The sequence below is a fragment of the Salvelinus alpinus genome, chromosome 4 (assembly GCF_045679555.1).
Source record: "Salvelinus alpinus chromosome 4, SLU_Salpinus.1, whole genome shotgun sequence".
NCBI lineage: Eukaryota > Metazoa > Chordata > Actinopteri > Salmoniformes > Salmonidae > Salvelinus > Salvelinus alpinus.
Window position 1 is genome coordinate 31,712,888 of NC_092089.1, and position 27,044 is coordinate 31,739,931.

The window sequence follows — 27,044 nt, forward strand, 5'->3', positions numbered from 1 at the left end:
AAACACCCTGGTCTCTCATTCCACCCGCTCTCTCTTTGTTTTTATTGTTTATTTGTAATCCCCCTCTTTTTCAGTCAAATCACCCACGGTCATGGAAGATCATCTCTCATCTTTCCATCACTCTCATTCTCTCCATCTCTGCTTTTTCTGGTTGTTGTTGAATCATGGTGTTGATACTATTTTGCAGTCTCCACTCAACTGGTTTTGCAACTCCCCTCTCCCTCTATTCATCGCTCACCCTCCCTCCATCCCTCCCTCTTTCTCTCACATTCCCTCACTGCCCAGTTGACAACCCATCTTTTTTCCTATTCACAATATCTTTGTTGCTCCCTCCCTCCCCTTCTCTCTTGCTCTCAGTATCCATCTAAGTGGTGTGCTTATTTGCTTCTGCCTAAATATATGTGCATCTCTACCTCTCCCTCTCCCTTCCTCTCTGCACAACACAGCCAAACACTGCCCTGCCTAACCACACAGGAGATTTCTTCAACAAATATTTTGTGGATTTTTTGTGCAGAAATCTGAAATGTAACTCAAACTCGAATAATTGGATCTTTTCTCGTTTTGTATGTTTGCATTTAGACAATCGTAGATTTTTTATGATGATTTGTTGATTTTGGTCAGATTTTTCCCTCCTAATCTGAGAGTGTAGAGATTGGTATGTTGTGTGTGTGACTGGGTGTTGATGGGGGTTTCAGTTAGAGCTGTGTCTGTATCGCCCAGCAGCATCATCATTTGTGTGAGCTGAGAGTGGACGGAGCCCTAATCCCCGTCAACAGATTCATTATCGCTGGGCACAATCGTGTCGTTGCCTTGTTGTGAAGTCGCCTGGCTGAGCGATCTGCTGCCTGCATGGGGTTCCGACATGACGATAAGGGTCCCTCTGGGGTGTCTTCTCAATCCTAATCCCTCTCTCTCCTCCCTCTCTCTCCTCTCTCTCTTGCGCTGAGGGCTCCTCTCTTATCCATCAACACAATCACCTCTCCACTGTTACCAGACAACCATACAATCACAGGCTGTTTAATATTTCAAAAACAAAAACAGACCTTGTTGTTTATTTACATTTTACATATTTTTGGGGTTCATGTCCCTAAACCTATATATTTCAGGATCTGTTTTTTTCCCAAGAGGATCTAGCGTTGATGGTTGGCAACAGTATACCTCAGTGAGTGTGTAGATATTTGACGGAACACCAGAGAAGAGCAAGAGATAGCAGAACACCCTCCCAACGCTACAGTCAAAGGTAAGAAACGGATCACACTTCAATCACTCATTCACCATGGGTGAATTGTCTGTGTATTCTACAAGATTAATGGGCAGTCAAGTGAAATAGATTCATCATGCACTGTTAGACCATTGCAATTTATGTTCAATGATGGAAGGTGGAGAGAAGCCTGGGTTTTACATCAAATGTTTGGATTTTTACGCAATGTGTGTGAAGTGGCTGATGTTGAAATTAGGAAATTATTTATAAACATTGAGGTTGAACCATGTTAGTTTGATTCACTCTGTTTTGGATTGTTTTGTCAATCTCTCTACTTTATCATAGTTGATAAGATATATTTTATTTATATTAATAAAATATCACATTGTATCCACTGAATAGTTTGCTTAGCTTCATCTTCAGCAAACCTCTCTCAAATGCTACATTTGACTTTGTGCAAGCTTCTAAATGAGATTGTTAGTGTGGGAGCATTTGTCCATCTTCTTGGTACTGTATGTTATACTCTTGTACACTCCAAAGCTCCATGTTGGATTTATTGATTATACAAGCACTGAGTAGCCTGCAGCTGAATGCACTCAATCCTTCATTGATTTGGGGAAATGTGTGTGTATGTGTGTATGGTATGGTTTGGTTTAACTATCCTTGTATCCAAAATTTGGACAATTGTGTACATTTTGCTGGTCCCCTCAAGTAAAAAGGCTATTTTAGGCTTAGGGGTTAGGGTTACAGTTAGGGTTAAGGTTAGGGTTAAGGTCAGGGTTAAGGGTTAGGGAAAATAGGATTTTGAATGGATTTTTTTTTCTTCGTTACCCACAAGGATAGTAAAACAAACGTGTGTGTGTGTGCGTGCACGTACGTGATCCTGATGGGACATTCTTTTTTACACAAACATGAATTTCAACTGAAACTTAAATATGAATTTTATAAGAAACAATTCAACCTCTTGTAGAGTCTGTTGTGGTTATGAAAAGGAAATGTGTATTTATACACTACCGTTCAAAAGTTTGTGGTCACTTAAAAATGTCCTTGTTTTTGAAAGAAAAGCACATTTTTTGTCCATTAAAATAACATCAAATTGATCAGAAATACAGTGTAGACGTTGTTAATGTTGTTGGTTAAAATGTTGTGGAATTACAGGTCATGCTCTAGATTGGTTTATAAATTACCTATCAAATCGTACACAATGTGTAATGGCGGATGGTTGTAAATCTGAGTCCATAGAGGTGTGCTCAGGTGTTCCGCAAGGTTCTATTTTGGGCCCACTGTTGTTCATTTTGTATATCAACAACATTGGGGATCTTATTGAAACAGAGGATGTTCATTTTTATCTAGATGATACTGTTCTTTATTCAAGTGGTAGTAGTTTATCTTTAGCTTTTGTAAATGCCCAAAGAGCATTTAACATCATACAACAGAATCTTATGATTTAAAGCTGATTCTAAATTCGGGTAAAACAAAATGCATGGTATTTTCAAATGCCAGGCATGTTACAAATCATGTCATTGCTACATTGGCTGGACATACTATAGAGCAAGTTAAAGTGTACAAATATTTGGGTGTAGAGAACTTGATAAGGAAGCTCAAGCTGAAAATAGGATTTTATTACCGGCATAAGGCATGTTTTTCTTTTGAGGCCAGGAAGGAGCTGGTATGATGTACATTACTGTCGGTTTTAGATTTTAGTGATGTTATATATATGCAGGCCTCAGCCACTACCCTGAGAGCACTTGATTCAGTGTATCCTGCAGCCCTCAGGTTCATTTCAAATCAGAAACGTCTAACACATCATTGTGATCTCTACAGCGCTGTTGGCTGGTCATCATTGACCTTGCGTAGGCTTAAACACTGGTATACACTGATTTATAAGGCCATATTGGGTAAAATACCATTTTATCTCTGTTCTTTTTTAGTCAGGTCAGTAAATAAATATAAATTACGGTCCCATTCTGATTTGCTTCTAACAGTACCAAAAATTAGAACAGGACATGGTAGAAATAGTTTTAGTTACTTAGCTCCGTGGTCCTGGAATTCTGTCATGAACATTTTAAAATGTGATGATCTAGTTTCGTTGGTGGAGTTTAAACACTTGATCGATGTATATATCATAAAAGAGTGTAATTGTTTTTAGGCCAGCTGTTTTTAGTCAAGACGTTTGTGTTTTTAATGTACAATGTTTTTGTTGTACTGTATGTGTGTTTATAGTTTTGTTGAATGTTGTGTTACTGTATGTAAGTTGTTTTGTCTGAAATGTTGTTCCCTCTGATGCTATTGGACCAGGTCTCTCTTGGAAAAGAGATGTATAAATAAAGGTAAAATTACAAATAAAAAAAATTAAAATGACTATTGTCATTAAATAGTACCCGCAAAACAACTGACTCCGAGATGCTGGCCTTCTAGGCAGAGTTCCTCTGTCCAGGTTCTGTGATTCTTTTGCCGTTCTTAATCTTTTATTTTTATTAGCCAGTCTGAGATATGGCTTTTTCTTTCCAACTCTGCCTAGAAGGTCAGCATCCCGGAGTCGCCTCTTCACTGTTGATGTTGAGACTGGTGTTTAGCTGGTACTATTTAATGAAGCTGCCAGTTGAGGACATTGTGAGGCGTCTGTTTCTCAAACTTGACACTCTAATGTACTTGTCCTCTTGCTCAGTTGTGCACCGGAGCCTCCCACTCCTCTTTCTATTCTGGTTAGAGACAGTTTGCGTTGTTCTGTGAAGGGAATTGTACACAGCGTTGTACGAGATCTTCAGTTTCTTGGCAATTTCTCACATGGAATAGCCTTCATTCCTCAGAACAAGAATAGACTGACGAGTTTCAGAAGAAAGTTATTTGTTTCTGGCCATTTTGAGCATGTAATCGAACCCACAAATGCTGATGCTCCAGATACTCAACTAGTCTAAAGAAGGGCAGTTATATTGCTTCTTTAATCAGAACAAAAGTTTTCAGCTGTGCTAACATAATTGCAAAAGGGTTTTCTAATGATCAATTAGCCTTTTATAATGAGAAACTTGGATTAGCTAACACAACGTGCCATTGGAACACAGGAGTGATGGTTGCTGAAATGGGCCTCTGTACGCCTATGTAGATATTCCATTAAAAATCTGCCGTTTCCAGCTACAATAGTCATTTACAACATTAACAATCTCTACAGTGTATTTCTGACAATTTGATGTTATTTTAATTGACAAAAAAATTTGCTTTTCTTTCAAAAACAAAGACATTTCTAAGTGACCCCAAACGGTAGTGTAGATACATTACAGTCCTCACTGAATGGGCCGTTCATGTCCCCACTGACTGATGATAACTGGGCTGTGGTGTGTATCACTGGGCCATATAACTGTCTCATAAATTGCAATCATTAAGAGTGTCCTTAAGGGGTCGTTAGGGAGACCATTGGGCCTTAACGTGTGGCATGATGATTTCTGTTGCATGTCATTATTCATACCCAGTGGCCCAGAGGAAAGCTGTTGTTTGTGATGTGTAGTAATGAGAATATGTGGTGCAATACATGATAAAGGAGAAGGTGGCTTTACTGTCTAAAGAGGATTTTCTTCCCAGCTGCACATCCTCAGTCTTCCTCATTAACCGCCTTACAAAATGGCCTCGTGGAGAAACATATTCTGGAGTCTCCCTCAATACAAATAGCTGAGTGACTGTTTCATAACAGAGCCATTCCCAGGGCTGAGTCACTCGGCTTGGTTCAGTGCAGTGACAGATAGTTGATGTCTATTCTACTGTATTCTATCCATTTCTCCTCGGCTTTGTTGTTCCTGGGAGTCTCTTGTTGGTTTTGAAGCAGCTAGTGCACAGCACAGAAGGCTGTGGTTTGGGTTTCCTTCTTCCCTCTCCTCTCCCCTTCTCTCCTTGCTCCCCCTATCACGTGAGTGCAAACTCCCTGTTATTTGCCTTCAGTTATGCAATGGTAACCAGCATGATAACAAGCTGGCAGGAAGCATCACGTCAACTTGAGCCTGCCTCCCTGCCTCCCTGCCTCCCTCTGACAACTACTGCTGGACCACTGCTCAGCTCAGGCTGCTCCCTCCAAGGTGCTCCCTCCCTGGTGCCCCCTCTATCCCTTTCTGGGTTCATGTTAGCACTAGTTCCCATTGTTGACACCATATCTGGTTGTGGACAGACAGACAGACAGATAGATTTATGATAATTGCCAAAAATTATTAATGTAGACTTTTCCAAGTAACATGAATTTAATTTAAATTCACACTATAGTCTAACCACACAACAACATTCCTATAATTCACCTAATGTGACAACCTCCTTTACCACCCTCACAGCCGAATAATTCAAGACTATAAATATGAAAAATCCTGTTTGTTGATATACCATCAGTCAGCCATAACAATGGAGACTACAACAATAACACCAGTCTGTTGACAGCCTCAGTGTGAGGGGATGGACGGCAGTGTGTGAAACCATTCTGATCCCACTGTTCATAAGTGAAACAGAGTGTTGGCATTGATTTTGTTAGTGACCGTTGGGGGTTTGGAGCCATTAAGGTGAACAGGCTTATTCTAATGAGTTTGGGATTGACTGTCTGGGTTGTCTGTTTAACCCTCTCTGTGACAGGGATGCCCCAAATCCACATGAACGCACACCACACACACACACACACACACACACACACACACACACACACACACACACACACACACACACACACACACACACACACACACACACACACACACATCCCAAACAATGACCCCAACACCTGGACTTATTATGTCCGTTGAGGCGTCATTGATTTGAAATGACTGCTACAGTAAAAAGACTGGATTGATATTTCTAAAATAGATCAGATATGGTCCTATGTGATTCTTGATCATATTTAGTATTGTGTAGTGCTTCTATTCAAATGTAGTGTTGTGTGCTCATACAGATGGATCATTAAAAAGGCTGAGAATTCATGTGATACAATGCTGAATGTTCTAAACATTCAAAGACAGCAAAACCAAGATAGGAGCCTGGTGCAGAATCCAAATCTAAGAATCCCTCCCTGATAGACGCCATCAAATACACTATTGTGTCTTTACTCAACGTTCCTCTGTGTCTCGCTGTATGTAGAGCAGTACTGTACAACCCCCTGTCTCTACTCCTCAGTACAACTCCTGTCAATGGTCTAGTCTGTGCTGATCTCTTCTCATAGGCTCTCTTGAAACCCTCTTGTCTTCAACTGTAAAACCCTGCTATTCTCTTAATCTGCACAATCAGTGCTGTGGGGTGTTGTGTTGATAGTTGGTCTGATGGCGGTTGAATCTCCCTCTTGTATTGACCCAACTCTGCCTCCACTATATAGTGCTGGTTGTGTGGTGTGGCTGAGATTGCCACTGGACCTCCCACTATCTCCCCTACTCTGCTCCCATAGGTTGAGGAGTATGATGAAGTAGGATGTTAGTAGAGATGACGGGGTAGTTGGTTTAGTTGATGTCCCCTGGATAAGAGAGGAATCGCGCACATCCAATCCAGGTTTTTGGCAGGTCCCATTTCTATTCAGTTAGTTCAGCCAGATGAATTTCACTTCTGTCCTTGAATGAATTGGAATGGAATTGACCACGACCTTGATCCAAATGTAGATTAGAAGCTGAGCAAAAATAACTATCAATGTCTGTTCTTGCTCTGTGGTTTGTGCTCCACAGGGTTTCACCCTGCATACCTCCTCGCTCCAGGTACAAGCCCTTAGCTCTGATCTAGGATTAGATTACCTTGACTTTCACAATTCCTTACTTTAAGTATTAGGAGAAGACCATGTAAACCTCACCTTTAGATCAGAGTCTAGGACAGGGGTGTCAAACTCATTCCACGGGCAGCCTAGTTTCTGCAGGTTTTTGTTATTTCCTTTCAATTAAGACCTAGACAACAAGGTGAGGGGAGTTCCTTACTAATTAGTGACCTTAATTCATCAATCAAGTAGAAGGGTAGAGCGAAAACCCGCAGACACTCAGAACTCTGTGGAATGAGTTTGATGTGGTCTAGGAGAAGACAATGTAAACATCACCTTAGATCAGAGTCTAGGAGAAGACAATGTAAACATCACCGTAGATCAAAGTCTAGAAGAAGACAATGTAAACATCACCTTAGATCAGAGTCTAGAAGAAGACAATGTAAACATCACCTTAGATCAGAGTCTAGAAGAAGACAATGTAAACATCACCTTAGATCAGAGTCTAGGAGAAGACAATGTAAACATCACCTTAGATCAGAGTCTAGGAGAAACTTAACATTGTCCTGACCCACCTACAGTACACTGATTGATGAAATAGGAAGTTTCAGTGAACATGAGCATGTCTGGCAACTGTTCAACCATTGGCTGGCTCTCCCACAGACTGGAGGGGGGGTGGTTGGTGAGGTGATGTCCCCTAGTTCCCTTGCTCCCTCGCTCCCTCCCTCCCTGCCTGCCTCCTCAGCAGGGTTGTTCTGAAACATCTTATCTTTCTTCCCTGTCTCGACCACAGTGTATAAGAAGGAGTGGTAGACAGACAACATTTCAGTTGCAATAGCCATCACCCGGCACCACATACAGCATAAGGCTTTGTTTACTCATAGTATTTATCATTGGTCCGCCACTGGCGTGGAAATGTGGAATATGTCTATCACTTACACACCTTTGATATTCTAACCCTTCTCTTAGTTCCTTTCAACAGGGTGGAGGAGGGGGGGTTAGGCGATAGAGTATGGCTGCCATGGCGACCGTGCCCAGCTACACCCCTTCGCTATGGGTGAGGATGTGCCACGCCCTCCCCCGGCTGGACCTCACCATGACGATGAGAGACAACCTCTTCATCCCCGACAGCTGGGAGTACCAACAGGTAACAGAAAACACCCACAGCCAATCACATCCATCGCAAACTACAACTGGCAAATCACACAGCACGACTGATTGATTCATATTTATCTCAAGTTATCTCTTGGTTCAAACAACAAGATTGACAATAAAAGACAGCTAAGATTCAATGAAAAAGATGTATTGCACTTGGTAAGAATGAGAACCAAGTTTGATACCGCAATGATACATAACCCCCCCACCCCTCATGTTAAATACTGCTCCATAAAGCAGCGGCATATGCAGAATCCTAGTGGTATTATTAGAGCTTTTAAACAGCTTATTCATGCTAGTGGTGCAAGTGGCCTAGTTATTGACAGGGAAACGAGCCCAGACTACTCAGAAGAATCTTGACCTGGATTTCAAGTCATCAGAAATATTACACCACCTGGCTGTCTCCTCAAAACTGTTAGCACTTAATTACACTGTTCTGTTCTCATCTCCACCACAGTTCAGTTTACATCCCTCAGCTCCACCACAGTTCAGTTTACATCCCTCAGCTCCACCACAGTTCAGTTTACATCCCTCAGCTCCACCACAGTTCAGTTTACATCCCTCAGCTCCACCACAGTTCAGTTTACATCCCTCAGCTCCACCACAGTTCAGTTTACATCCCTCAGCTCCACCACAGTTCAGTTTACATCCCTCAGCTCCACCACAGTTCAGTTTACATCCCTCAGCTCCACCACAGATCAGTTTACATCCCTCAGCTCCACCACAGTTCAGTTTACATCCCTCAGCTCCACCACAGATCAGTTTACATCCCTCAGCTCCACCACAGTTCAGTTTACATCCCTCAGCTCCACCACAGTTCAGTTTACATCCCTCAGCTCCACCACAGTTCAGTTTACATCCCTCAACTCCACCACAGATCAGTTTACATCCCTCAGCTCCACCACAGTTCAGTTTACATCCCTCAGCTCCACTACAGTTCAGTTTACATCCCTCAGCTCCACTACAGTTCAGTTTACATCCCTCAACTCCACCACAGTTCAGTTTACATCCATCAGCTCCACTACAGACTCCATCTTATTTCACATTCATTCTCATCATCGTCATGCAATTGTAAAAGTTCCACAGTACGGTTTGAGTAGGATTTGGTTTGAGTGTTTTAATCTGGAGACACTAGTAGTAGCAGCAAAATGTTGTATTGTCAAAGACAGCAAAAAGACAGCAAAACCAAATGTTGTGTTGTTCATTTCTAGGTTTCACCATTCCCTTCCAGTGGCTCTACGTCCCTACTCCCTACGTCACACACATTGCATGTTTACAACATGTCTACGGTACCGAGAGAGGGATTCTCAAATGATCCGCCAGTAGAGAAAGACAAAAGAAATGGAAAGCATTTGGAGAGAGAATGAGAGGGACAGGATGAGTAACGTGAGGAGGTAGTGGGGAACAGAAGACAGGACAGAAAGAGAGAGTGAAAAGGAGAGGATGAGTAACGTGAGGAGGTAGTGGGGAACAGAAGACAGGGCAGAAAGAGAGAGTGAAAAGGAGAGGATGAGTAACGTGAGGAGGTAGTGGGGAACAGAAGACAGAACAGAAAGAGAGAGTAAAAAGGAGAAGATGAGTAACGTGAGGAGCTAGTGGGGAACAGAAGACAGGACAGAAAGAGAGAGTAAAAGGAGAGGATGAGTAACGTGAGGAGGTAGTGGGGAACAGAAGACAGGGCAGAAAGAGAGAGTAAAAAGGAGAGGATGAGTAACGTGAGGAGGTAGTGGGGAACAGAAGACAGGACAGAAAGAGAGAGTAAAAAGGAGAGGATGAGTAATGTGAGGAGGTAGTGGGGAACAGAAGACAGGACAGAAAGAGAGAGTAAAAAGGAGAGGATGAGTAACGTGAGGAGGTAGTGGGGAACAGAAGACAGGACAGAAAGAGAGAGTAAAAGGAGAGGATGAGTAACGTGAGGAGGTAGTGGGGAACAGAAGACAGGACAGAAAGAGAGAGTAAAAAGGAGAGGATGAGTAACGTGAGGAGGTAGTGGGGAACAGAAGACAGGACAGAAAGAGAGAGTAAAAGGAGAGGATGAGTAACGTGAGGAGGTAGTGGGGAACAGAAGACAGGACAGAAAGAGAGAGTAAAAAGGAGAGGATGAGGAATGTGAGGAGGTAGTGGGGAACAGAAGGCAGGACAGAAAGAGAGAGTAAAAAGGGATAGAGAAAGTGAGGGTGGCAGTGAATGTATTTAAGTAGGTCACAGATTATTAATAGAGTTGCAGTGGCGTGGATAGAAAGAAAGAGAGGGGGATAGGGGAGGGGAGGAGAGGGAGAGAGGGCGAGGGAGAGGGAGGGAGGGGGAGGGAGGGAGGGAGGGGGAGAGGGGAGAGAGAGGGGGAGAGAGAGGGAGTGGGGAGAGGTAGTGTGGGGGAGAGAGAGAGAGGGAGGGGGAGAGAGAGATGGGAGCAGGAGGGAGAGAGAAAGAGAGGGAGTGGGGAGAGGGAGTGTGGGGGAGAGAGAGAGGGAGGGGGAGAGAGAGGGGGAGTGGAGGAGAAAGAAAGTAGGCGAGGGAGAACGGGGAACATGGATGGGTGGGGGGGCTATAGAGAGCAGGAGGCAGCGGAGAGAGGGATAAGAGATAAGGTGGAGGAGAGGAAAATGAGGGAGGGAGGGAGAGAGTGAAAGGCAGATGGAGAGGGATAATGCTGTAGATATGTGTTCTGGCTAAATGCACTCTCCAGTAAAGTTGCGTATGATAGATGTTAGTATGTCAGAGTGCAGGCTGATGATGAGATGCAGGAGAGATGTGACAGGGCTTAGTAACGTTAATGTTCACTACAGCTTGCAGCTGAGGTAGTAGTGTGGCGAGACAAGGTAGCTTTTAACCCTTAAGCATGTTCATTATGTATGTTAAACAGTCAGGAATGATATTATTACATTCAATTACTGGTTAATGAATGCAGTAGGTATGCTCTATGCATTTGTGTGTGTGCCTGTGTGCGTTTGTTTGTGTGTGTGTGTGTGTGTGTGTGTGTGTGTGTGTGTGTGTGTGTGTGTGTGTGTGTGTGTGTGTGTGTGTGTGTGTGTGTGTGTGTGTGTGCCTGTGTGTGTGTGTGTGTGCCTGTGTGCGTTTGTGTGCGTGTGTGTGCGTGTGTGTGCGTGTGTGTGTGTGTGTGTGTGTGTGAAAAAATCCTCCAGCGTTTTAGTTGATGTCCCCTGGATAACTTTATACACTATATGTTCTAATCACCTTTCACTTCCACTGCTTGGGTAGGTAGGACTGTACGCCATTTGTCACGGTGGAATTATAGGACCAAAGAATGTTGTGGTCCTTTGTAGCTCAGTTGGTAGAGCATGGCGCTTGTACTGTTAGGGTAGCGGGTTCGATTCCCGGGACCACCCATACGTAAAATGTATGCACGCATGACTGTAAGTTGTTTTGAATAAGTGTCTGCTAAATGGCATATACAGTAAATTAATATTGCGATTTTCAGTAGCACAATATCAACCTGTTATTTAGCTATTTTGCATAAATACATTGTAGGGATTCTTGCAGAATATTGAGGTTCCCATGATGAAGGCTGGGAATACACTGATGTCCTCATGACTGACACGTGCACCTCCCAGCTGCTCTGAATCCCTGTTGTTATCCATAACACAGTATATTGATACATTTACCCAGCCCTAGCTGCTACAGTCTGGGCTCAATATTTGACTCTCAAATGGTGTGGAGGAGGCTCATGGGAGTTTCATTCCTTCTATTAGTTAGACAGTGGTGCATGATGTGTCTCTGACATACAATTCTATCCCGCCGGCAAAAATATGTTGAAGCAACATTTTATCAATGTCATCTGTCAACATTTTTAGGTCAACATTTTTTGGGGGAGGGGGGGGTTGAAAAATGAATAAATAAAACATACACAAATTTGAACCAGATTTCCACCAGAAGTCAACAACAGAATTTCAAGGGTTGATTTATTCACATGTTGATAATGCAATTAAATATCAACCGAATATGGACATTGATTTTATGTTATGTCAGGTTTTTGCCCAGAGGGATAATGTTACTGTTAGCATGTTAAAATGCATGTTAGCAATGCATTTTCCATTATGCAATCAAGTACAATGACAGTGTTACCATAGCATCAGTCTGTAAAGTGCTGTGTTTAATTTGATTTACTGACCCCCCCCCCCCTCAGACTCTACTGGTCCTCTCTAGTCTCTCGGCCATTGCTCTCGTTCTCTCCCTCCTCGTCATTATCTCCTTCCTTATACACTACTGCTGCTGTCGCCGTGGTGACCGGAGCGAGGGATCTGAGGAAGAGGAGGAGGATGAAGAGGGCAGCACGGGCCACGGATACGGAGGCAAGAAAGGGCGGGGTATCTGCTGCGTCACCTGGGTGTCGGTGGCGGCTGTCACACTGTGCTGGTGAGTAAGAGAGGTTATTGTGACATCACTGCCAGGGTCAATGTGATGTCATTGTGACCTCTTTAAGCGGGCCATTGGGATATTGTGATGTCCTGTCGTCTTTGTGACATCAGTGTCATGAGTGTTGTATTCATGAACTGTGACCAAACCATTTGACCATTTGTCATAAGGATAGAGGAAAGGGAATCCTTTTTATAATACAGAAGTACCATCTTCTAACTTTCATTATTTCCCAATGGTCCAATAACCATGTGTGTGTTTTGATGTAAGTTCTTTTCAGAGCACTGTAGAAAGTAGTGTCCAGTCCCTGCTTTACAATGTGTTAGTATTTTGCTCTGACACAGACAGTTGACCTAACTGACCGTGGTCAAGTTGTCATTTGACCACAGGGACCAGGCCTCTGAGGTTAGGTGTTTGGGCTTGTGACAGCATGTTTGTGGTTTGGAAATGTAATCGTGGTTTCCTGTCACCGTGATGATGATGTCATAAGTTCCATCTCAGCGTATTGAATCATCTCTCCTCAGTTCCCTCTCTGGTGACTATGCTGTCATCCACTGTCATGAGGGCATTTAGTCACATTGTGACAGGATGTTAATTTTACGTTTGCATGAGGAGATTGCAGCAGGTATTCAAATCTTACCCTACGAGGTCCGGAGTACTGCTGGTTTTCTGTTCTACCTGATTATTAATTGCACCCACCTGGTGTCCCAGGTCTTAATCAGTCCCTGATTAGAGGAGAAGAATGAAGTGGAACTGGTTTAGAGGTCCAGATTAGAATTTGCGGGGTTTACTGTGCCAGATTGGGTTCTCGTATAGAAAACCCACAGTTAAACACCTTGAGCTCTGACGCCGCATGATGTTGATGTCCCCTCCCGTCTCAGCAGCACAGCGTTGTCATAGTCACATGTTATCGGACTGCATTGTCAGCCTGAGATGATGTCACTGCTTTATATCACAATGTGTTATGGTGGTCCTGTTCCCCCCTGCGGCCGTGATGATGTCATCTCTCTCTCTGATACACGACCTTCTTGCTGTTTAGATGAAAAAGGGGAGACATGGTAGTAGACATCTTAGTTTTAGAAATGCATTGTGGGAAAATATCAAATGGCACCCTATTCTTCAAGTTGTGCATCAGAGCACATATATGACACACATGATGCTGTCATAGAAAACATACACGTTTGACTGTATGAAACACCTCCTCCTCTAATCTGGGTCACATACTTTGTGGGAGATTGGGTCATACCATTGCCCTCGGGTGCGAGGGGATTTGGTGAACATCTGGCCTAAGCTTTAATCTGAATATTTGAATAACAGAGAGATATATATGTGATTATTTTTTATGTTTCTAACATCACGCCGACTGAAGACTGCAGATGCAGACACTGCTAAAACTCTTCTAAGCTATCTTATGTTTTCCTGTGGTCGTTCATTCATCCGTTTCTCACATTTCACATCACTCTCGCCAGTTCCATCTTGTTGTGTCAAATTCATTTTATATGTACATACAGTACAAACTGAATTAAACATGACTCTCTCCCTCCCTCTCTCCCTCAATCCCTGTTCCCCTTTTCGCAGTGTTGCCATAGGCGTTGGTTTCTATGGCAACAGCGAGGCTAATGATGGGATATATCAGTTAACATCGTCTCTTCTCACAGCCAATTACACACTGGCTTCCATCGATCTGCTGGTGAGTACTCCAGCTCCTCCCTCCCAGCAAATTTCAGACATGCACAATATCTACCCTGCACTGTGCGTGCGGTTTATATGTCTGTCCCCACGCGGTCACTCAGTGGTTTATATGTCTGTCCCCATGCGGTCACTCAGTGATTTATATGTCTGTTCCCACGCGGTCACTCAGTGGTTTATCTGTCTGTCCTCACGCGGTCACTCAGTGGTTTATCTGTCTGTCCTCACGCGGTCACTCAGTGGTTTATATGTCTGTCCTCACGCGGTCACTCAGTGGTTTATCTCTGTCCTCACGCGGTCACTCAGTGGTTTATATGTCTGTCCTCACGCGGTCACTCAGTGGTTTATATGTCTGTCCCCACGCGGTCACTCAGTGGTTTATATGTCTGTCCCCACGCGGTCACTCAGTGGTTTATCTGTCTGTCCCCACGCGGTCACTCAGTGGTTTATATGTCTGTCCCCACGCGGTCACTCAGTGGTTTATATGTCTGTCCCCACGCGGTCACTCAGTGGTTTATATGTCTGTCCCCACGCGGTCACTCAGTGATTTATATGTCTGTCCCCACACGGTCACTCAGTGGTTTATCTGTCTGTCCTCACGCGGTCACTCAGTGGTTTATGTCTGTCCCCACGCGGTCACTCAGTGGTTTATATGTCTGTCCCCACACGGTCACTCAGTGGTTTATATGTCTGTCCCCACACGGTCACTCAGTGGTTTATATGTCTGTCCCCACGCGGTCACTCAGTGGTTTATATGTCTGTCCCCACACGGTCACTCAGTGATTTATATGTCTGTCCCCACGCGGTCACTCAGTGGTTTATCTGTCTGTCCTCACGCGGTCACTCAGTGGTTTATCTGTCTGTCCTCACGCGGTCACTCAGTGGTTTATATGTCTGTCCTCACGCGGTCACTCAGTGGTTTATCTCTGTCCTCACGCGGTCACTCAGTGGTTTATCTGTCTGTCCTCACGCGGTCATTCAGTGGTTTATATGTCTGTCCTCATGCGGTCACTCAGTGGTTTATATGTCTGTCCCCACACGGTCACTCAGTGGTTTATATGTCTGTCCTCACGCGGTCACTCAGTGGTTTATATGTCTGTCCCCACGCGGTCACTCAGTGGTTTATCTGTCTGTCCTCACGCGGTCACTCAGTGGTTTATCTGTCTGTCCTCACGCGGTCAGTCAGTGGTTTATCTGTCTGTCCTCACGCGGTCACTCAGTGGTTTATATGTCTGTCCTCACGCGGTCACTCAGTGGTTTATATGTCTGTCCTCACGCGGTCACTCAGTGGTTTATATGTCTGTCCCCACGCGGTCACTCAGTGGTTATATGTCTGTCCTCACGCGGTCACTCAGTGGTTTATATGTTTGTCCTCACGCGGTCACTCAGTGGTTTATATGTCTGTCCCCACGCGGTCACTCAGTGATTTATATGTCTGTCCCCACGCGGTCACTCAGTGATTTATATGTCTGTCCCCACACGGTCACTCAGTTATTTATATGTCTGTCCCCACACGGTCACTCAGTGATTTATATGTCTGTCCCCACACGGTCACTCAGTGGTTTATATGTCTGTCCCCACACGGTCACTCAGTGATTTATATGTCTGTCCCCACGCGGTAACTCAGTGGTTTATCTGTCTGTCCTCACGCGGTCACTCAGTGATTTATATGTCTGTCCCCACGCGGTCACTCAGTGGTTTATCTGTCTGTCCTCACGCGGTCACTCAGTGATTTATATGTCTGTCCCCACGCGGTCACTCAGTGGTTTATCTGTCTGTCCTCACGCGGTCACTCAGTGGTTTATATGTCTGTCCCCACGCGGTCACTCAGTGGTTTATCTGTCTGTCCTCACGCGGTCACTCAGTGATTTATATGTCTGTCCCCACGCGGTCACTCAGTGGTTTATCTGTCTGTCCTCACGCGGTCACTCAGTGATTTATATGTCTGTCCCCACGCGGTCACTCAGTGGTTTATCTGTCTGTCCCCACACGGTCACTCAGTGGGTATCTGTCTGTCCCCACGCGGTCACTCAGTGGTTTATATGTCTGTCCCCACGCGGTCACTCAGTGGTGTATCTGTCTGTCCCCACACGGTCACTCAGTGGTTTATCTGTCTGTCCCCACACGGTCACTCAGTGGTTTATCTGTCTGTCACCACGCGGTCACTCAGTGGTTTATATGTCTGTCCCCACGCGGTCACTTAGTGGTTTATCTGTCTGGGTGATGGATGCCCTCTTTCCTCTGTACCTCTGTGTTTTTCATTGTAATTCAATCTCCACCCACCCCATGTTGTTGATTATACAACTACAAACTCTTTATGATTACATGACCATGAGATTGATTGTATGACTCATAACCTCCACCTCCCTGTCCTGCCCCACCCCTCCCTCTCTGCCTCCCCAGGTTTCAGACACAATCTCTGGGCTACAGCTGTCCATCGCCGGGCCCCTGACCACCATGGAGGAGCTGTTTACAGGCAGTAAGCCCTACTTGGTGTCCACCCGGAACTGTAGGAGACTGTCAGAGAACGTGGTGTCCTTGCTCACCTCTCTGACCATGGCTCGCTCCTCTGATGGGGGTGCCTGGAACAGCAGTAACAATAGCGGAGATCCTCCCATAGCAGCCCTCACCCCTGTGCCCCCCTCCATGGCCCCCACAGTGGCACCAGTCGGAGGGGTCATGCCAAGCCCCTTCTCCCCTGGCTGGGCAGCCAACACACTGATGGTCAACGAGGACTACAGGTGAGGGAGTGGGAGTGTCTTCTTCAATGTTTTAAATTGGGTGTTAAGAACACACATGGCGTGTGTCAGTATATCACTCCCTTGTGGTTTGCTGAAAGATTGAGTTTTGCGTTCAGCACCATAGAAATGTATTTGGAAGTGTATTCCCTGCATTGGGTGGTTCTATGGTGTCCTATTGCTGAGATGGCTGTTATCTCCTGGGCTGTAGGTGGCTGTCCTACGTGCTGCTGTTGCTGCTGGACCTCCTAGTGTGTCTGTTCATCCTGCTGGGGCTAGCCAAACAGGCCCGCTGGCTCCTCATCCTGTAAGCACACACATATACATATACACACACACACACACACACACACACACACACACACACACACACACACACACACACACACACACACACACACACACACACACACACACACACACACACACACACACACACACACACAGAGAGACCGACAGTTAAACCCTGTGTGTTGTATTGCATCGAACAACACTGAGTTTGTAATGCTCTGTGACTCTGTGTTATATAGGCTGTGTAATATATGATGGTTGCTGTTTGGTGCTTAGCTGACCCCTGTGTGTGTGGTTTTTCTCCTCCCAGGATGACGGTGCTGGCCTGGCTGGCTCTGTTCCTGAGCTGGGGCTCCCTGGGCCTGGAGACTGCCACTGTGGTGGTGAGTACTGACGGATAAAGGGAGGAGAGGAGGAGGGGTGGTGAGGGGAAGGGAGGGAGTTGGTCGTTCATGGCTGGCTCAAGAGTATCTCAGGAATGTCTTAAAGAAGTCCCGGCCAGAACAGAATTGCTGTGTACTTCTGTTGGTGTCTGTCTGCATGTGTGTGTATGTGTTTCTGTATTGCATTCAGTGTGTCTCTGTGACCATTGTGCTAAACTGTGAAAAGACTGGCCTCCTAGGGAACACTGCAGTCATGGCAGGGGACCAAGAAGGAGGGAAAATGGGGCAGAAATGAGTGTGTAGGTGTGTTCTGTGTATTTTCTCTCTCTCTCTCTGTCTGTGTGTGTGGCTTGGAGGGAGATGGAAGAAGAACACAAGTGCTTTTCAGAGACAGAGAGAGAGAGTCCCAGAGAGAGAGAGTCCCAGAGAGAGAGAGTCCCAGAGAGAGAGAGTCCCAGAGAGAGAGAGAGAGAGAGAGAGAGAGAGAGAGAGAGAGAGAGAGAGAGAGAGAGAGAGAGAGAGAGAGAGAGAGAGAGAGAGAGAGAGAGAGAGAGAGAGAGAGAGAGAGAGAGAGACAGAGACAGAGACAGAGACAGAGACAGAGACAGAGACAGAGACAGAGACAGAGACAGAGACAGAGACAGAGACAGAGACAGAGACAGAGACAGAGACAGAGACAGAGACAGAGACAGAGACAGAGACAGAGGTTTGTGAGAACTTCTCCAAAGACTCACCAGAACCCACAGAGAGGGGGTTGGAGAAAGTGTTTGTTTAGGGTGGTGTAGAAATGGGACAAGTGGGACAGCCAGTGACAGTAAAAAAACAACAACATTTGATGCTATGACATGATCTTGGCCATTCTATTGATTGATGCCTACCACAACACCACAGACAACAACACATCATTACAGTAAAAGCAACAAATTATTATGGCATTTAAATAAAGGTTAAATATAAATCAAATAAACATTTGGAGGGAATAGAGAACATAGAGATCTTTATTTAATATTACTTTGATAAAGAATTGGCAGCGAGCCAAGAATATAGAACTGTTGATGACATTTGCTGAGACGACTGCCAGGGAGTGTTCTTTCTTGCAACTGTCCCATTCCAAATCCATGCCTTGGAAGTTTGTCAGGAGAGAGGGGCAGTGGGGGGGAGACATTGTGTGTGTGTGCGCGCCCCTGTGTCTATGAAAAAAGGTGCGCGCCCCTGTGTCTATCAAAGAAGCTTGAAAGGCCTGGAGGGAGACTGGTTCAAGCAGACCAGTGTCATGTGGAGCTGGCTGGAGATGTCTCAGAGCCCGTCCAGCGGTCCACACAGAGCCCTTCTGTCCCTGGCCACTGACAGACAAACAATGACCCAGCTGTGGGTCTAAACTGCCCTGGACCGACTCTCTCTCTCTCTCTCTGTGTGTGTCTGGGTCTCTCACTCCCTCTCCTGGTCAGCCTGCCCCTTGCTCTGTGTCTGTGTGCCTGCAGCTCTTTTTACATTGTGGGAATCAGGAGGGAGGAAAAAGGAAGGGATCGATGTAAATGAAAAGAGAGAGAGGATAATAGAGAAAGGGAGGAAACAGTTGAGAGAGGAGAAAAGCAGGATGAGAGAGGGATAGAGCGAGATGGAAAGAGAAAAGCACAATAGGTCTATGCAGCATGGAGAGGGACAGTAGGTCTATGCAGCATGGAGAGGGACAGTAGGTCTATGCAGCATGGAGAGGGACAGTAGGTCTATACAGCATGGAGAGGGACAGTAGGTCTATACAGCATGGAGAGGGACAGTAGGTCTATACAGCATGGAGAGGGACAGTAGGTCTATACAGCATGGAGAGGGACAGTAGGTCTATACAGCATGGAGAGGGACAGTAGGTCTACGCAGCATGGAGAGGGACAGTAGGTCTATGCAGCATGGAGAGGGACAGTAGGTCTATACAGCATGGAGAGGGACAGTAGGTCTATACAGCATGGAGAGGGACAGTAGGTCTATGCAGCATGGAGAGGGACAGTAGGTCTATGCAGCATGGAGAGGGACAGTAGGTCTATACAGCATGGAGAGGGACAGTAGGTCTATACAGCATGGAGAGGGACAGTAGGTCTATACAGTATGGAGAGGGACAGTAGGTCTATACAGTATGGAGAGGGACAGTAGGTCTATACAGTATGGAGAGGGACAGTAGGTCTATACAGTATGGAGAGAGACAGTAGGTCTATGCAGTATGAGAGGGACAGTAGGTCTATGCAGTATGAGAGGGACAGTAGATCTTTGCATCATGTGATTCGCTCAGTAAATCAATAGATCTGGCAGTGGGCCAAGTGCTGCAGTCAGATATCTGAGGGAAGTGTGTCAGTCAGTCAGTGTGTCTCTGTTAACTTTTCCCTTGTGATCTCTCCCTTCATTTCTCTCACCCTGTATCTCTCTACCTCTCTCTCTTTCTATGTCTTTCTTTCTATATCCCTCTCTACCTCTCTTCCCCCTCTACCTCTCTCTGCATCTCCAGGCTGTCAGTGACTTCTGTACAGATCCCAACACGTTTGTGCTCAACTCCACCCACTTCAACTCTGGGACCAGCTCAGGTACAGTAGTGCATCGCTGCACACTAACAAAGAGTCTCTGATCATTTCATTCATATAGCCATTCATTTTGATGCTGAAATGCCCTGACACACTGTATTCATTGCTGATTGATGGTCTGCTGCTGTCCTCTGTCCTATCCAGACGTGTTGGATTATTACCTGACCTGCAGCAGACGTATGAACAGCCCTTTCCAGCAGGTAGTAACTGTTCTCTGTAGATGCTGTGTCTCAAGTAGTGGTTTTAGGGGATCAGGGTTTCAATAACACATGGACTCTTCTGAGTGCCCTGAAATTAGTGGGCTGGACCAATGTAAATATATGGGGGTTAGTATTATTTCTGGGCAGCTCTGTAATTCCAACCCTGGTGGCACTGATATAGGACAGTAAGTAAACTTGTATTTTCTGATAGGTACTGATCAGGATGTTTATAGATTATACAGTGTTAGCATGATGATGCTAAGCTAAGCAATATTTTCAATGACCTGTTGTCTGCAGCTGCTGACCCAGTCACAGAGGGCCCTTTCCAGCATCCACACACACCTATCCAGCCTGGACCGGAATGCTCTCCCACAGGTCCCCAAGGCAGAGGTACATCACACTGGGCCAGGGTGCAACCCATGACACAAAATGGCTGCCAAATATATAAAGCACAGTGACATGTTTATGAAACTAAGTGTGATATTATCCTTACCTATTGTCATTGTAGAAGTCACTCAGGGAGGTTCAGCAGATTCTCAATGCCACAGAGGGCAACTTTCACCAGCTAGTGGCGCTACTCAACTGTCGAGGTCTCAACAAGGTAGGCCTAGTGTTTAACATGGGGTGTAATGGTTTCTGGTGTGTTCTTGCTGTTTTCTCAAGTCTTTTTGCTCTTTCTGTCTCTGTTTCTTAGGATTATATTGACTCTTTGAAAGGCCTGTGCTATGACGGGATGGAGGGATTGCTCTACCTCTCCCTCTACTCTTTCCTTTCGGCTCTGGCCTTCACTGCCATCCTCTGTTCCCTGCCCGGCGCCTGGAGAAGCTTCCCCAGGTGTGTGTCTGTGTGTGTGTGAGAGAGAGAGAAGGAGATATGTTATTGATGTCATAATGTTATTGTTGAAGTTTTCTACATCATAGTTGAACATTTCCTCTGAATATGCTCAGCAGTCAGGTAAGGTTGTACTAGATTGAGGTGCATCTCTAGGTGTGGATTGACGTACTGGATGGATATGTAATTCACTACTGTACCTCCAGGTCTGTCAGAGCTTCTGTCTGTCTGTAGTAAACAGCTTCCAACTGTGTCACAGCCAGAAACATGAAGGGAAAAACAGATTAAGGGATCAACAAGGGGATTAATTTTTTCTATTTGCGAATATCGATGTAAAATTAACAGGAGGTCTGTATTCCAAAGTACATTGCTGAATGCACCATCACAAACCCATTAATTTAACAGATAAAAAAAAATATATACAGTACTGTGTAAAAGTTTTAGGCAGGTGTGAAAAAATGCTGTAAAGTAAGAATGCTTTCAAAAATAGACATGTTAATAGTTTATATTTATCAATTAACTAAATGCAAAGTGAGCGAACAGAAGAAAAATCTAAATCAAATCCATATTTGGTGTGACCACCATTTGCCTTCAAAACAACATCAATTCTTCTAAGTACACTTGCACACAGTTTGAAGGAACTCAGCAGGTAGGTTGGCCCAAACATCTTGGAGAACTAACCACAGTTCTCATGTGGATTTAGGCAGCCTCAGGTGCTTCTCTCTCTTCATATAATCCCAGCCAGACTCGATGATGTTGAGATCAGGGCTCTGTGGATTTAGGCAGCCTCAGGTGCTTCTCTCTCTTCATATAATCCCAGACAGACTCGATGATGTTGAGATCAGGGCTCTGTGGGGGCCGTACCATCACTTCTAGGACTCCTTGTTCTTCTTAACGCTGAAGATAGTTCTTAATGACGTTCGCTGTATGTTTGGGGTCGTTGTCATGCTGCAGATTAAATTTGGGGCCAATCAGATGCCTCCCAGATGGTATTGCATGATGGATAAGTATCTGCCTGTACTTCTCAGTATTGAGGAGACCATTCATTCTGACCAAATCCCCAACATTTGCAGAAATTAATTGATGATCATTAGCACCTGTTTGGTATAATTGTTTAATCATACACCTGACTATATGCCTACAAACTCCCTGACTTTGTGCAAGTGTACCTACAAGAATTGATGCTGTTTTGAAGGCAAATGGTGGTCACACCAAATATGGATTTGATTTAGATTTTTCTTCTGTTCGCTCACTTTGCATTTAGTTCATTGATAAATATAAACTATTAACATGTCTATTTTTGAAAGCATTCTTACTTTACAGCATTTTTTCACAACTGCCTAAAACTTTTACACAGTACTGTATATTACTATTTTACAACATTTTTTTTGTTTTCTTGTACAGTAGGGTAAAAGTACACAGATGTTGTGGCTGTCTTCCACACATGAAGAGTGTGTTCCGTATCTGTTCCATAGGATTTAAAGGTTCATACAAAGTGTTACTAAAAACCCTAATTGTTGTTCTCATGAGTTCTCCTCTCCCCTCTCTCCGACGGGCGACAGTGATTCCGAGGAGTATGAAGATTCGGACAGCGAGAGCGAGGACCCCTTCACTTCCCATCAGGCACGTAGACAGCCGGCCGCGGGGTCTCAGCGAGGGGCCTTGCCCCCCTTCTATAATTACCAGGGGGCCGGGTGGACTCCTCCCTTTTCTAGCGCGCCACCCCTCCCGTGAGTAACACAGACACACAGACACACAGACAGACAGACAGACAGAGTTGCCTCAGAGAGACCCCCCGGGAATAAGATGAAGTTGCCCCCAATCACTGATCTAAGGTCAGTTTTTTTACTATAGTGGCTGAAGATGAAGACTTGGGGGAGGGTAAGCTGATCCTAGATCTGTGCCTTGGTGTAACTTCAACTCGAAGCTCCCAACTGAAGCCAACAAGATCAGGACACTCATATAGGCCCAGTAAGAGTAGTGGAGCGTGCATGAACACACACAGACCTACTGACTAAGTCTGCTATGTTAACGAGCATAAGTGAAGGATAGGCACAAAACAGAGACACACAGAGGTTTTAGATGCACAGCTTGAAAAGACACACATATTTACTTCATCACACCCTGTAATGTTAGCATACATGAACACACATGGCAAACATTTGACATTTGGAACACATTGGATATAGTTCTACCTCACATCCACCCATACATGTACAGTGATTGAGTAGTCAGAATCACTCTGCCTCCATATAGACACATACGGATCACTTCGTCAGGGGAAGCAAACACACGCAACGTAGACGGACACACAGACAGGTCTGCTGTGGACTGCAGGGTAGGCAGAGAAACAGACACACAGACAGGTCTACTGTGGACTGCAGGGTAGGCAGAGAAACAGACACAACTCCAGAAGTCTGTCTTTCTGTGTGTCTGTCTATCGGTCTGTTGCGCCTTCCAAGACAGACATAGACCGGTCCGATCGATCACTCACAGATCTTGAGTGTGTTTCAAATGACACCCTATTCACCATATAGTGCACTACTTTGGGCCAAGTGTCCGAAAGTAGTGCACTATATGGGGAATAGGGTGTCATTTGAGACACAGGCCTTAATACTGTGGAGATATGAGGCTCAGGTTGACCTAGGTAAAACTCCATCACTCTCACCCACCATCCACACTGTGGTGTCCAAGTCTCATGTTATCAAGTCTCTCAAATTACTCTCACCTCTCTCTCTCTCTCTGTCTCTGTCCTTTATTATTTCTTTATCACTCTCTCACTCTCTCTCGGTCTTTCACTCCCTCGCACTGTCTCTTCCTCTCTTTCACTCTCTTTCTATACTTTGCAAGTTCAGTTAATGCCCTAAGAAGTGTACTTTCCTACCTTATGCCTTAGCATGTAGAACATAACTAAATGCCAAGTCCAGTTGGTGTATTCAGGTGCTGTAAACACTGATCGTCAGTGGCCCTAGCCTAGATCTAATAGTAACAGTATCATGACCAAACTGCCCAGAGTAAAGTAACTCAGATTCCAGGTACCCAATAAACAATAAGAATGCAGTGGACTCCTGATAAATGCTCTGGTTTGGGGCTGTCTGGAAAGCACGCACTAAAGTGGAGCATGTGGATATCCAGAGCAATTAAAGATGAATGTATTTTGAATTGGGACTGGTGAAGTCTCAAGTTTTAAGTTGCAATGCACGTACACGTTGTACACAAATGTGCACTTCATCATTGTACATGAGTTTGCATTTCCCAAAGTGCACTTATCAGGAGTGGACTGTGTGTATAATATCTGTGTCCCCCATGCTGAAACCACCAGCTATCCCGCTGCCTACGTAGATGTAGTGCCCTAATAACACTAATGCCACCAGTTATAAGGAGGTTCGTTTCTACATCACCATTTCGCTAATCGCTCTTCCTCCCTTTCTCTTCTTACCCCACCTCGGTTCCGTCCTTTGGTCCACCTCCCTCTTTTCATTTTTCTCAATGTGTCTCATCCCTTTTTCCCCTCTCTCTCACTCATTCTCCACTCCTGCTCCTCTTCCTCCTCTTCTGCCTTCCTCCTTTTCCTTTTGTTTCCTCTCTCTTTCTGTCTCTATACAGGACTCCAAACGTTTCCTCCAATGGCAACCCTGGCTATGAGAGCCTACCCCTGACTGACAGGCAGTCCCCACCCCCCTCTGTGAGTTCCTTTGTATTCGTGACTTCCTAATCTGTGTCATTTGTCATCACTATGCGTGTAAACCGTCACTTGAGGTGTTATTTGTACGTTTGTCGTTAGTCGATAATAGACATTCTGGATCTAACTAACTGGTGGTGGTGATGGTAGTGGTGGTGATGGTAGTGGTGATGGTGGGGATGGTAGTGGTGGTGATGGTAGTGGGGATGGGGGTGATGGTAGTGGTGGTGATGGTAGTGGGGATGGTGGTGATGGTAGTGGTGGTGATGGTAGTGGTAGTGGTGGTGATGGTAGTGGTGGTGATGGTCAAGGTGGTGATGGTAGTGGTGGTGATGTGGCTCCAACCTCACAGGGCCCTGTAGGCCAGGAGTGTAGGCATGGGTGGGCCTGGGTAGCGTTGGCCCATCCAAATTTCTGCAGGCCCATCTACCAACTAAATTCTGTCTACGCACCTGCTGTAAACTGGCATTCTTTTTTTTTTTAATCAACTAACCTAAAGTATGTGTACTATCGCTTGAATGGGAAGGCTCACTTTCTGCCCCTAACAACTAACTCCGTCGGTTGTCACCTCTCTGACTTTGGACATGCTAGAATGGACGTAAATACAGTGCTTTCTGACCACAAACCTGAGACCTAACCCTAACCATTACCCTACCTTTGTCCTTTCTAGCATTACCATCCCAGTCCTAACTTTTACAACAGTCCCTGGTGCTTGAGGTAGAAGTTGCCTCCATCCACCTCTGATCTGGGATCAGATTACCTGACACCCATTCCTAACCTTAACCATTTGGAGGTAAAGACCCTGGATCAGTGGTTGTGGATAACTTCTACCTCCTCTACGCCTGTTGCTAGGGGAATAACGTGACCACGTGAGTGCTCATCTTCATACATGAGATGATTTTGAAACAAATTTGAATAATGGAGATTTCTTGTTTTCTTGTCTCCCTTCTCTCTGCACACCCTCCTCTGTGGATCTTCAATGGCGGCTCCCCCATATCGAATCAAAATGCTGTTTCTGAAAGTACAGTACTCTCCCAGCATGCTGACTGGTTACGGGGGTAGTCAAACACACCCCAACTCCACCCATTCAAGGAACCTGTATTCACGCTAATTTTTTTTATGTTTAAAAAAGTATAGAATTTTCTTTCGTTTTCTTATGAATGAACACTTTACTGAGATGAAGAAAAAATAATTAATCCCCCAAAATTGAGCTTTAGATGTAAATTAAAGGTGCGTAACGTCAGTACCAACAAGGTTGAATGGCCTGCTGTAGAACCTCACAGTAAGCTAATGTCAGATAGATACAGTAGGTAGCATGATTATGAAGAGGTCTGAACCAGGTTCACTTGGTCAAAGTCACCCCTTACAATCCCCCTTGTCTGTCCAGTGTCAACAGTTGCGCGGCGAGCCAGAATGGTATTGACGTTACGACATTGTAGTACTATATTTTTTAAATGTAGCACCAGTTTATTTTCACGTTTTTATATCTATATCTTGTTGTAGAGAAACACTGACACGTAGAAACAAGACACATTTTTGAGTGAATGAATATGCACTCTCCTCACTTGGTATTCAACGTGCAATTTTTATTTGATTTACTTTTTATAGGTGAAAATTCTGTATCTCCCTTGTATTACCTTCTGATACTATACATTTCACTGTTGATGACATTATATAAATCAGGGATGGGCAACTCCAGTCCTTGGGGCCGGAGTGGTGACAAAACTAAACTAATGATCATGATTAGGCGATTATTGGAGTCAGGTGCAGAAGGGACACCAAGTCCCCAAGGACTGGAGTTGCCCATCCCCTCATGAAACTTTGCTCTTAAAAAGAAAATTCAAGAGGGCTATAGTACCTCCTCTTTGTAGGCTGAACAGAGAACTACAACTCCCAACCACGAGACCGTTAGAACTACAAATCCCATGCAATGACAGTAGGCACATAGCAATAAAACTCCTGCCACTGGTGCTACAGTAGCCCTACCGTAAATAGCAATAATAACTATATAGCAGTGGGTTTCCGGGGTCTCTATAGGATGTTATGTACATATGTGATGTCAGATTTCATTGAACACCCTCCTTGCCTACTGACCTTGTTAACCTTTGAATTGCGTTTGTATGGTATAATCAATGCTCCTTTTGAATGGCATCCTTTTTCACTCCAGAGTCTAATATAAATAAAATAATAACAATGAATAAAGTTTGGCCTTGTTTAAGTCACTCAACTGTGAATGCA

The 27,044-nt window shown here is 44.8% G+C and overlaps 1 protein-coding gene across 11 annotated transcripts; it reads left to right on the plus strand.

The window, feature by feature from the left end:
- The first annotated feature begins 394 nt into the window (after positions 1-394).
- On the plus strand, positions 395-27,008 carry ttyh1 (tweety family member 1). Of its 11 annotated transcripts, none has more exons than XR_011674380.1 (16): positions 395-1,240; positions 7,866-8,043; positions 12,196-12,425; positions 14,004-14,115; positions 16,518-16,855; positions 17,064-17,159; positions 17,454-17,526; positions 20,021-20,096; positions 20,238-20,293; positions 20,591-20,683; positions 20,802-20,894; positions 20,988-21,127; positions 22,687-22,854; positions 24,731-24,809; positions 25,477-25,675; positions 25,834-27,008. XR_011674380.1 is itself a non-coding variant. In XM_071395026.1 (15 exons), exons 2-15 carry the CDS (start codon positions 7,909-7,911, stop codon positions 25,850-25,852), a joined length of 1,713 nt encoding a protein of 570 aa, XP_071251127.1. In that variant the 5' UTR covers positions 396-1,240; positions 7,866-7,908; the 3' UTR covers positions 25,853-27,008. The 11 variants fall into 11 exon arrangements, 7 of the variants coding, with proteins under 7 accessions (XP_071251127.1, XP_071251128.1, XP_071251129.1 ...); XR_011674381.1 differs by having other exon boundaries at positions 25,829-25,980; XR_011674382.1 differs by having other exon boundaries at positions 402-1,240; positions 22,687-22,747.
- Positions 27,009-27,044: the final 36 nt, after the last annotated feature.

What these genes read in the sequence shown, in the direction of transcription:
- ttyh1 (XM_071395025.1), top strand. Translation starts at nt 7,909, where the DNA reads ATGGCTGCCATGGCGACCGTGCCCAGCTACACCCCTTCGCTATGGGTG. An exon ending in GCCTGGAGAAGCTTCCCCAG is followed by an intron (nt 21,128 to 22,686) that starts GTGTGTGTCTGT and finishes GACGGGCGACAG; the next exon opens with TGATTCCGAGGAGTATGAAG. An exon ending in TCTAGCGCGCCACCCCTCCC is followed by an intron (nt 22,855 to 24,730) that starts GTGAGTAACACA and finishes GTCTCTATACAG; the next exon opens with GACTCCAAACGTTTCCTCCA.